This window comes from Puma concolor, chromosome A3 (assembly GCF_028749965.1).
Source record: "Puma concolor isolate L17-30 chromosome A3, mPumCon1.1.hap2, whole genome shotgun sequence".
Classification (NCBI taxonomy): Eukaryota; Metazoa; Chordata; class Mammalia; order Carnivora; family Felidae; genus Puma; species Puma concolor.
Genome location: NC_141669.1, coordinates 22,255,756 through 22,267,545, shown reverse-complemented (window position 1 = coordinate 22,267,545; position 11,790 = coordinate 22,255,756). Strand labels below are relative to the sequence as shown.

The 11,790-nt window shown below is 47.1% G+C and overlaps 1 protein-coding gene across 1 annotated transcript; it reads right to left on the bottom strand.

Annotated features, from left to right (window-relative positions):
- Positions 1-284: 284 nt before the first annotated feature.
- GCKR (glucokinase regulator) lies at positions 285-11,140 on the bottom strand. The gene is given in 18 exon segments (XM_086700245.1): positions 285-1,347; positions 1,447-1,544; positions 1,737-1,833; positions 2,207-2,283; positions 2,668-2,765; positions 3,019-3,129; positions 3,797-3,902; position 4,011; positions 5,092-5,197; positions 7,475-7,569; positions 8,547-8,600; positions 8,780-8,846; positions 9,202-9,278; positions 9,580-9,649; positions 10,284-10,351; positions 10,542-10,676; positions 10,678-10,698; positions 11,032-11,140. Coding segments are annotated over 18 exon segments (1,482 nt in total). The 5' UTR covers positions 11,119-11,140; the 3' UTR covers positions 285-1,233.
- Positions 11,141-11,790: the final 650 nt, after the last annotated feature.

Genomic DNA, 11,790 nt, shown 5'->3' with positions numbered 1-11,790 from the left:
ATGTGTATAAAAAATATTTGTTGAATGAATAATAAAAGAATCTGGCTCAACTCACAGGTATGGCCAAAGTGTATATTTTACAGCAAAATCAACCACGGGCTTAGAGTCACAAGGCTGGGGTTCCAGTCCTGACTCCTGCTTTAGTTGTGTGGCCATGATTATAATCCCTTAATCTCTTAGTTTCAACTTCCTTATTTGAGATATGGGGGACATTAAACATACATCCTTTAGGAGACTGTTATAAGAACTGATATTATAAATGAAATACCTTGCAAAGTGCAGAGGCCTACATGTGTATTAGGTATGATGACTGTATAATAAACCCTGTAAGTGTGGAGAGGTATATCACATAAAGGAGGAGCCTAGACAATGTGGGTTTAATCAGAGAAGACTTCTTAGAAGATGTGAGATCTCAAAGGAGACAATGAATGTGGAAGGTATGCCAAAAAGTAAAGTTTTGACGAATGAAGAGCATTTGGAAAGAAGATAAAGATACATGTTGGAAGGAGCATGGATCCCCTGGCTCAGGGGGAGAAGGGCTTCTGGTGAGCTCTGAGTACAGGTAAGGCAACATTCCAGCTGTTGTCTGCTCGAGTTAGGAAACTTTCTGGAGGAGGTGATCTGAATAATGGATGAGACCATGGCTCTCTAGGGCAAACCTTCAGGGCCCTCGTTGGGCCCTGTGGATGGTAAACAGGTGTTGAGTGAGAAAACTGAGGGCCAGAGACATAAAACTGCTTTCTTTCTTGGGCTACAAAGCACAGCTGAACTGACACCCAGATGTCCTGATGTCCACTTCAAACTCTAAACTGCAAAGTGCACCCAGGGTGATTATTATTTCTGTGGTTATCATCATGGGTGTACCAGATTATAATTTTACTGGTAAACAGGATCCGTATCAGTGTAATATTGCCTGCAGTGAATTCAGCATAGTAAACTTGCAAACCTATACCATAAAGACTTTTGTATAGTGAGGATGACTATGGTATTGACAGTGAACCTGTAACAAAGGACCAATGAGTATCTGTCAAGTGATTGGTGGTCTGGCCTTTTTTGCATTTTTCTTTTTTGCATATTTCTGGAGAAAACTGAGCCACTGCCTTGGAAACTCTGACCAGTGACCTGGTAGCCCAAGAACTTGCCCAGCTGGCTTTGTGGAAGTCCAACAAAGCTTTCTACCCACTAGCCTTGAGTTTTCTAATTTCTGGAATCCCTCCTCCTCTGAGTTCTTTTCTATAGATAATACTTTCTCATGCTCCATACCTGGATAAAGTGCCCTTCATATTCGAAGAAAAGCAGTGGCCCCATGATACTGATGATGGAGGGGAAGAGTTTCTTCAGAGGGGTCTGGAGAAAGAGAGACAGAAAGAGGAACAGAAGAAGATCTCCAGGAAGGCCTTGCTGTAACTGCCACCCAAGGTTCCCTCCTAAAGGCTGGACCCTCACCGGCAGGGACTGCCCCACAGTGCTGTGTGCCAAGGCCTGGATGTTGGCAGTCTTCTCTTTCACCTGCTCCACCAGCGTCTGCACCTCCATGAGGTTGTCTAGAAGGGGAGGGCACCGGAGTTGAAAGGCTGGCTATTCAGCTGTTCTTCCTGTTACCCTGGGGTCCAGTCAGGATATATGCCCCTGTCCCTGCCTCTGAGCAAGTGCCTTAAGACCCAGAAAAACGACAGTTCCTGAGTCACTCCACTGCCTCCATCTACTCACCCCACTGCTCCCATCTTCCCTCTTACCATCCAGGGTAAAAATGAAGACCACAGTGTCAATTTCTGTGAGGGATGGCAAGATGGAAGTCAGGAAGTCCTCCTGGGAGAAGGAGAACTGGGGATCCTGCGCAGAGGAAGATGAGAGATCCCCCCATGAAAAACTCCAGCACATTGGCTTGGAGACTGCAGAGAGCCTCAGAGAACCTTTAATACAGTGTTCTTGTATATAGATGAAAGGTTCAAGGAGGTAGTGTTTTGCCCAAGATGATGCAGCAAGTTGAGGGAAGAGCATGGGACTAGAGCCAGCTTTAGAGGGCGAATCCAGAGCCTTCCACCCTCCCTGTGCTTCCCCAAAGACTCCTGACCTCTAACCCATATTCTCTTCTCTGGATGACTACCATGTTGTACTCCCCGACCTGTCTCCACCATTCCTTACCTCCCACTCCCTGCTCACCAGTCACCTTCACAACCTCTCCCACATCCCATCATCCTCCCACCTGGTTGATGAGCTCAGCCTTCTGGTTAAACATATCACTGTGATCACCAATGAGAAAGCCACGGACATCTCGGAAATCTGGAAAGTTTAAGGAGTAAGGAAAGTTTAAGGAGTAAGTTTAAGGAAAGTAAGAGAGGAGTAATGGGCTTTATGGGAAAGAAAGGTCCCAGACTTGGGGGGGGCAGATGTTAATGGGGCTTGGAGGAAAGTGGCAAGTGGGGTGTAGGGTGAGGTGTAGCACACATGAGAGGCCACAACTAAAGCAGGGCTGGGAACTGAGGGACCAAGGCCGGAGTAGGGGCTCAAAGGAAAGAGTATTTGACTGAAATGCCTATTCAGATAGAAAAGAATGGACATTGAATGAGGAACCCTCATGGGTTGGGAGTAGGAAAGTGTTTTGATAGCAGACCAACTGGTTTGCATCAGGAGGAACCAGGAAGAGAGTCTGGCCTGGGGTTCCACCAGCACCAAAGGTGTGGATGCACTCCACTCCATCCATGATGGCAATGATGCCAAGGGTCTGCCAACCAACCAGGTACACTCAGCCTTTTTTCTCCAGGCTGAGAATGGGCCAGAGGTCAAGACATGAGAGATCACAGTAAAAAAAAAAAAAAAAAAAAAAAAAGAAAGAAAGAAAGAAAGAAAAACCAGGGATCAGAGAAAGATGCGTATGTCAGAGCACAGGAATAAACCAACAGAAAGCCTGCCATGACCCTCCACCATGCGGATCTGCTACCCTCACCATGTTAACATGTGTTCTAAGGACATTCCCCATCCACACCACTTCCCCCCTCCAAACACATTTCCACACACCTGGTGCTGGCTTGCTTCATCAGGGTGGCGCTCTTAGGGCTTTGGCTATAGGTCACCTGATGAGCCCGCTCAAATGTCCGCAGGATTTCCAGAAGGCATCTGGGAGAAAGGCTAGCAGTTCCCAGGGTGGGCCCAGTGCCCCCTCAGAAAGTATGAGTATCACCCCTGCCCAGGGGAAGGCACAATTCCCTTAAAACTAAGTTCTACTGGCCCTTCATGGACGTACAGTGAGTGGACCCTGATAGCATTCCAGAAGGGCAGAAAAAGTTTCAGTGAGCAGAAAACAAAGGCCAGACAGAAGGACAAGGACATGGGAGAAGGATAGGATCAGAGTTGGTGAGAAGGTAGGTGGAGAGTCTGGGAGCCAGGCCAGAAACCCTGGTAAGGGAAGAAGCCCCCAGCAGAATGAGCTCTTCCTGCCTGATCTGGATCATCCCTAAGTCACAGACTCTCCGAAGCTAGGTTAGTTTTGGATGTCCCAGATGGGTTCAGGGATTAGGTGCTCCAGGTGGGCACAGGGATTAGTGGGCCCTGAGGACAGGCCCTGAGGAATCCAGGGTCCACTGGAAACAATCGAGACTCTAGGACTGCGTGGTGGGAACAGTGGCATCCCCAGGCCAGCTCTTTTCCCATGGGAGGATTGCTGGCGCCTCTCACCCTTGCTGCCACTAACCAGTCTCTGAGTCCGGACCTGCCACCCCCCAACCTGTACCATCCCACTCCCTGCCTGACTCTGAGCTTTCTCTTGTCCAGATCTTCCCTACCTCTCTGACGCTGCAATGCCCCCCGGTCCACAGTCTTTTGCGCTGCCAGTAACAGGGTTTCCAACAGGATCTTGGTAGCGTTTCTACCTTTCGTCCAGGATGAGCCACTGAGGCCCGGGGCTGAGGAGGTGATGACACCCAGGATGAATTGGGGAGGAAGGAGAATCCCCAAGCTCACTAGTTAGTGATCACTGGGCACGCAGTCTGGTTAGTGACTCCCGGGCATGCGCTCTGGTTAGTGGCCCTTGGGCATGGAGTCTAGGTGGTGACTCTTGGGAATGCAGTCTGGTTAGAGGCCACTCGGCATGCATATGGCAGTACTGGTGGTGCTCAGTATGCTATGAGGAGTGCTGGGTTGAGGGCTTAACTGAGAGAAGGAGAAGAGAGAGAGTAAGGGCCACCTCTGGTCGTTTCTATGGTACATTCAGGACTCTGAGGAGGAAGCCACAGGGACTGGATGTCCTGCTAGCTGGAGATAAGCGTTTTTCACTGAGGGTCTTTTTTTCCCCCAAGAACTTTCTCCCCACTCAAGGCCCCATTTTTTAAAGAGCAGTTTTTCAATGCAAACACCACATTTCATGTTCTTTGGACAGATCAATGAAGCAGCCATTGTAATGGTCCAGGTAGGTAACACCACACACCAAACATAAAGAGATTATTGCAAAAAGCAGGACAAAGGCAGTGTCTGAGAAAAGGAGATTAAAAGCAATCAACTGCAGGCGGGAGAGGGGAGCTCCTGAGAGATGAAAGATATGGCACTCACATGTGACGTGGGGTTCCTGCCTTCCCATCTCACCAAAGGAAGAGCCGTGCCGTCACAGGCAGGGAGGAGCAGCGACAGCGATTCAGCCAAGGCTCCTGCCAAGTCAAAGTGAGTATAGACGATGCCGGTGCCATGCATCCTCGATGCAGAGAAAAAGGCACAGGAGCACAGGAGGCTTGGAAGGCCCACTCAGTTTTGGAGAAGATTAGAAAGCAGAAGAATGAAACTGAATGCCATATTTTTTAAAGCCCATCTTTGAAATTAAAACACAAAAGAACAACTCTTTCTACTGATAGATGAAGAAGAGGTTCTTCAAACAGGAAACTGCCCTAGATGGCTTAGGTATTTGATGATGACTGATTTAAGAGGCAGGGTCAGGATGGAAACACATCTTAAGGTGAACAAGGAAAGGGGAAAATAGGATTTGCTTTACAACATTTTAGTTGACACACAATGCCAGGAATTCAGACCAGATGTAACAACCTAAAATTGGAGGCATTTGGGAAGAGGCAAGCATTCCCTAGGTGGGGGTGGGGAGGATCCTACCCCAATTGCAGGATTGAGCACAAAAGCTTCCTGTTTCTCTTGCAGTTTCTGCATCCATTCTGCTACTTGTCAGAATGTCGAACGCCAGTCTTCAATGGGGTCATTTCTGGGGCCCACAGAGAGACAGAGGTGGGGAGATAATCTGTGAGGATCTCAACGAAGGGCTTCAGATGGGAGTCAGGATCAAAGACCACATTGAGATTGGGGTCCAAGGACAACAACCTCCTAGAGAGGTGTGCTTTAGAGCTCTTAGGGGCGCTGTGTCCCTGAACCCCAAGGACAAGGGTTTGTAAAACATTCAGCGATTTAATCCCAGAGCATAGCCAACTCTCAAACCTAAAACTCCAGCCTGAGACCAGAACTTTCTTGTATCCTGGTCCTTGCACATGTTCCACTGTCATGACCATACTACCCACACTCTCTGTAGGCCCCTGGAGGAGTACCTATCATCAGAATGTCAAAATTGCCACCTTATTTTCAGTCGTAGGGTCCATCAGAAGCCCTTCCCATTCCCGGAAATATATTAGGGAAATCTCCCCAAATAGCAAACCCCTCACTACATGAGGGACAAGACAACAGTTCCTCCTGAAGGAACCCAATTACAAGGTATGAGGCATAGCACCTAACAGTTGGCAAACATACCTTTAATAAATGAATCCTGAGGAAAACAATGTGCTAATGGGACAAGAGAGTAACAATCTTGTTGGCTGCGTAGGTGTAACCATGGAATCTCTGAAGAATGGGGATCTTCTGTAGTTGATCTCTGCTTGTCAATTCTGCTAGGGGATAATTAGCAAATCACCTATTGTGGCAGGAGCTCAAAGAGTTACCTTTGAGTTCTCCCTAACCACCCCTAATCATCCCATCCCTGCAAAAGTTCTACCCGTTCTTGAACTATTTTTACATTTTTTCATATGTATTTCTTCGAGGGCAAACAAGTTTCACATATTACATACCCATTGTGTTAAGTGTTTCCTATCATTTGTCCTCAAACTACTTCTGAAACTCCTCTCCCAGAGAGAGGAGACAGTGTTCACTGGGTGGTTTAAAACCGAGATTCTTAAACTTGGCTAGTCATCAAAATCACCTGGGGAGTTTTGTTTGTTTGTTTTTTAAACTACCCATTTCTGAGTACCACGCCCACCCTGAGAATCAGCTTCAGGAGTTCTGGAGAGGAGCCCAAAAATCTGTATTTTTAAAATGCTTCCCAGACGATTCTGAAGATCAGCCAAGTTTGGGAGCCACTGATTTAAGGAACAACTGGAAGATCTCCACGCCTACATTGTTTGAAATCCTTCATTTCACTTAGTCACAGTGCCTGAAATTAGCATCATTTGCCGCAGATACATTTTTGGTGAAGGAGAGTCCTCCATTAAAAGGATCAGGGTTAAAAGTATCTCAGACTCATTTATATGTTCATACGAATTACACTACAAGCCTGGAATCTAGGAGTTGAGAAAAGGGCCTCAGAAAGAACCCAGCTGTCCCTCCCTCCAAGACCACCATTGAATGTGCAAAGCTGCTTTTGAGGAATCAACAAGCCTTCTCTGGAATGCTCCAGAGAAGGAAGCCTTCAGCTTCATCAGGGCGTCCACTCCAAAGGTTAATTTACAGAGTTCCCCAAACCTGCCTGTGCACCAAAATCTCCAGGGATGTTTTTAAAAAATAGATATTTCGGGGCCTTACCCCAAACCAACAACATCAGAGCTCTCACACAAGGGGCTAAGAATCTACTTTCTTATTGCTTTAACACTCTCAAGGCAGCACATTCACAGAACCACCTGAGCACTATTGGTTTCCTATGCTGACCTTCTCTGAGATCAAAGTGACCATTCACCTAGAGAATAAGAGGGAGGTGATTTGGTGGCACAGAGTTCTCAGGAAAGGGGAACCGGGTGAGGGATTTGAGTAGCCAGAGGGGACTGAAGGGGTGCCCAGAATGACAAAAGAGAATGGATGCTAAAATAAGGGAGCTGGGCAAAGGGAGTCAGTACCCAACACTCCTTTGAAAAGACACTTGAAAGAAAGTACAGAACTTTGTGGTACGCATTTCCCTGACCCTATTCTATCTTCTAGCCCTTGTTTTCCTTGTCTCTTCCCTCCCTGTTTTGAATGTATCCTTTATTGAATTTTATGTGGTCTTTGTAAGCTGCTTTTAATCTTTTCTGAAACAAGAGAATAAATCAACCAACTGACCAAAAACACAAAAATAAAAACCAAAATTCATAAGCTTAGGGACAGTCTATATTTACTTTAATATTCTGAGATGTGATTAATGAGACCATAAAAACCGTGCCCTCACCTTTGTGGATTTTGGCAGGGTTCCTCTCTGCCTCCCCCTGGGGGGTTGGCCAATCATCACCATTCATCACGGCAGGCTCACCTGGCCATGTTCACGGGGTTGAAACCGACCAGGACTGGCAAGAAGATGGTTGGGTTATCCATGCAGTAGTCCATCTGGCCTGCCACAAAGGGAGCCTGATGGTAGGGAGAGAAAAATAGGCATGATGAGAGGGGTTACTCTAGTGTTGCCCAAGGCCCATGTGCATCAGAATCCCCCAGAATGCTTGTTAGAAACGCATATTCCCAGGCCCAGTTAAGATCTACTGGATCCACATTTGAAGGGAGAGCCCAGGGCCTGTATTTTTAACAAGATCCCCCAAGGATGTCCTCTGCACGGTAAATTTTGAAAACGACTCAACTAAATTGTATGCTCCTTAAGGTCAGTGTCCTGCCCTCCTTGTGTGCCTCCTTCCACATCTGGCATCGCTGAACTCGTTTCTGTTTAGTGAATTGTTAGAATCACAGAGCTGCAGTTGTGAGGGAAAATTTGGGTCACCTAGTCCAGTGCTTCTCAAACAGGCTACCTGGGAATCTTGTTAAAATGCAGAGTCAGATGCAGTAGGTCTGGGGTGGGACCTGAGATTCTGCATTTCTAGCAAATCCCAGGAGATACTGATGTCGCTGTGTGAAGACCATACTTAAGTAGCAAGGGACTGGTCCAGGGGTCAGCTCTTTCTATAAAGAGTGAGAGAGTAAGTATTTTAGGCTTTGTGGGCCCTATGATCTCTGTGCAATACTCAACCCTACCGTTGTAAGGTGAAGTAGTCATAGATATTACGTAAACACAAACAGCTGTGTTTCAATAAAACTTTACTTACAAAAACAAGCAGTGGCAGGATTGACCTGCCAGTGTAGTCTGCTGACCCTGGGACTAGTCCATCTATCTTGGTTATTGAACAGATTGATACACAGGTATTCTGAAATAGGATCCTTTTCCCATTGTCCCACATTCATACAACTGGATCTTAATTAGTGAGAGTAAAATCAAAATTCCTTATGCAAACCCTCTCTGTTGTCTAGCACCCACTTCATCAATCTATTTTCCATGCTATTCTATTCCCACTTCCTTTCTCCCCATAGGATAGATCCACCCAGCCTGTCTTCACACTCACAAAGAGTCTCACCAAAATACCAGTGACAATCACCCTCTTCTTCCCAGCAGCCACCTAGGAGAGGAGGATGGGTGAAGCAGTGCCACCAGGAGGATTCTAGGATGCAAACCTATCGTGTGGGAATGTCAGGGGCAGGACTGGGGAAGGGAATGGGCATTGGCTAGATAGGGGCTTTCGTGTCATCACGAGAAGGAACAGAGGTCTCTGGTTGACTCTTAGTGGAAGACACAGACCTTCTTTAGTTCCTCAATCCTGTGCAGAGCACTATCTTCTGTCCCCTCCCTAGATGCCACCACAGACCTAAGAGGACAGACTCAAGGTCAGTGGCACTGGTTTGGAAGTAGAAGCCTATGGTATATTAGGGCAGGCTGCTTTGAGAGAAGGGAATGAAGGGAAAGCTACCATTGACTGAACACCTACTATTTGCTTGGCACCATAACAGATACTCTATAGGGCTGAAAAACTCAAATACCTACAAAGGCAAGTCATATAATTTAAGTATGTGAAGGCAATAAGTGTAAGGCAATAAGAAACAATGGGGACCAAAGCAAACTGGATACACTCTCCATCTAAAAGCCTTAAAATTAAATTTCTAAAAAACACTATCCAGGCCAAGCAAAATATTCATAGACCAACATAGACCAATTTGGCTTACCTGTCACCTCCTGCAATGAGGTAGGTATAAAGAGGTTTCTGTCCTAAACCTTTCTGACAAAGCAAAGGAGCAATTATCTTGGATTTTCGACACCTAGACAGTAGAGACTGTGTAAGGATTCTCTCAGGCCAGTGCTTAAGCCAGTACTGCCTGGAAGCTGGCACTTAAAACGCTACTTGCAGATGATTGATTGGGGGTGGGGGGAATGGGCTGTAGAGACAGAAGATATGGGGCTCCATATGGAGTGAGATCCAGTTTGGAAGAGAGGGAGCCAGGGATAGAGGGGTCCACCTAGGAGCTTAGCTATGATTAGCTTTGTGGTCCTGAGGGTCACCCCAAGAAGGCAGAGGGAGGAAAATCAGGGATAGGGGCACTCACCGACATGAAGAATGCCATCCTGCCAGAGATGCCCCCTCCACTCAACACCACCAGCCCCCCCCCCCCCCCCCAGGCTCCTGAGAAAGGAAAAATGCCTACGTCGTCATGGCCTAGCTCAGGTTGGGGGAAGCATGTTCTTTTCTTTGTCAGTAGCAGAACAGGAATTAGGGAGTCTTCTTAAGCTTCTTATGACAAAAGTAAACAGAACATAAGCAGTACAATGTGGCAGAAAAAATCCTGGATTTGAGAAAGAAACTTCAGTCTGCTCCTAACTCTGGCTTAGCTACTTATTCAAACCCTTACTTATTCCAGAAAGGACCGAGCAGCTTGGTCATCAACCAATCAATCAATCAATCAATCAATAACGCAGCACTAGCCAGCAATTATTAGCTGGATATATTTGGGCAAGCTACTGTGATTATTCTTTGTTTTCCTATCTGAAAAAAAAAAGGAGACAATCACACTAATTTCACAGGTTTTTGCAAAGGTAATGAGTGTGAAAGTACATGGTCAATTATAAAGTATTATGCAGATAATAGTTATTTTAATTACTGTGGATTAATAACATGACAATAAAGATCCCAGGGGGAGGACTGGGAGAAAGGAGAACTGAGATCTAGCAAAATGAGAAGTGGAGGCCAAAAAAAAAAGAGAAAGGTGGAGAGAACAGAAGTTCAGGTGGGAGCAGATGAAGAGTCAGTATGTTCAGCACTTCCTGAACTTTTCCAGCCACTTGTACCATGGTGGTCAGAACTGATTCACTATACAGTCACTATAGGGAACACGCAGGAATCAGAAGCCAAGAAAAAGAGAGTGGATTGGGGTGGGGGAGAATGAATGTTGCAGTGGAGGGGCTCTCAGGGTTTCAAATATTAAGGACTATGGTCTCAGAGAGCAGAGGTTAAGGTGCAGTTGGGGTTGGCATCTCTATTTTCAGTGTCCAGGGAATGGGTCTGGGTCACCTGGTACATGGGCATGACTTGCCCCTTCTCCTGGAAGATCTCAGCATCACATTGCCCCAGCAATCGAACAATTTGTTCAGCATCTGCTCTGTCCAGGTCCTGGGTCAGTGGGTTTGACTTCTCTGTGATTGGCAGGGGCTGCCTCATACCCAGACAACTAGAGGGAAGGGGGCACAAAGATACAGGCAGGAAGCCGAAGCTTCATTCATGCCTGCTGATCCAGAGGTGGGAGTGGCAGCAGGCGCAGTACTTGGACACGGACACACACACACACACACACACACACACACACACACACACACACATGCACACACACATCACCCAAGGATTTAGCCTGCACTTGGTACTCTGGGCCTATAAGGGAAAAAAGATCAGGAAGGAAGATGGGAAGGAGGAGGGAGAGAACAGAAACCAAGGGTGGAGGAAAGTCCAGAAAAGAAATGATTCTAGGAATCAATGCAGAAGACCAACATGGAGAAGGGGGTCTCACCTCCCACTTGCCAGGCTCTGGGGTCTCAATCACATGTTGAAAACGTTTTGTGCCCGGCATGGTCGCACGCTGTGGACACCCTGTCATGCCTGCCTCTTCAGCCACGCAAACCTTTCTGTCACACTAACTCAGCTTCCAGCTGGCAGGGCCTTATCTGAGCCACAGTGATGATTAACCCAAGTACCCTGGCCTCTCTGAGTACCACCCCCTCTGAGCACCTCTTCCTGCACCCTTTCCTGGTCAGTAGGCCCCCAGCCCACTCGTCACCTCAGGGGAGCTCCTGGGGTCCTTCTTTGCATGCATGCAGACTGCCCAGCCTCTGCTTTGCCCCTAAAGAGGAAACCTGAGGTTCATTACCTTTGCCCTTTGGACACAATGACCTCTTCTCTGGATGACCTGGAGGCTGGAAGTGCAGGACAGTACTCAGGCTCAGGCTCAAGCCCAGGGCAGTGAGAATCCCTGAGCAAGAGTGCTCTGGGACCAGGATGCATCAGGAGGCCAGAGATCAGGATCTTCAGGGACAGTGGAGGTCAGAGGACCAGGACCATAGCTTGATCACATGCTCAGAACACCCAGTCCTCCCTCTTGCCCCATTTCACTCTTTCATCTCAGAAGGAAGGCAACAGAAGCTTCAGAGCCCCAGGGGGACACACACTGAACTGGATATTACAGGAGAAAGTGCCACAGAAATAGAAATGCTGCAATGAGAATTAGAAACCAAAGTATCTGCCCTAAATACATTAGCCAACATTTATTTAC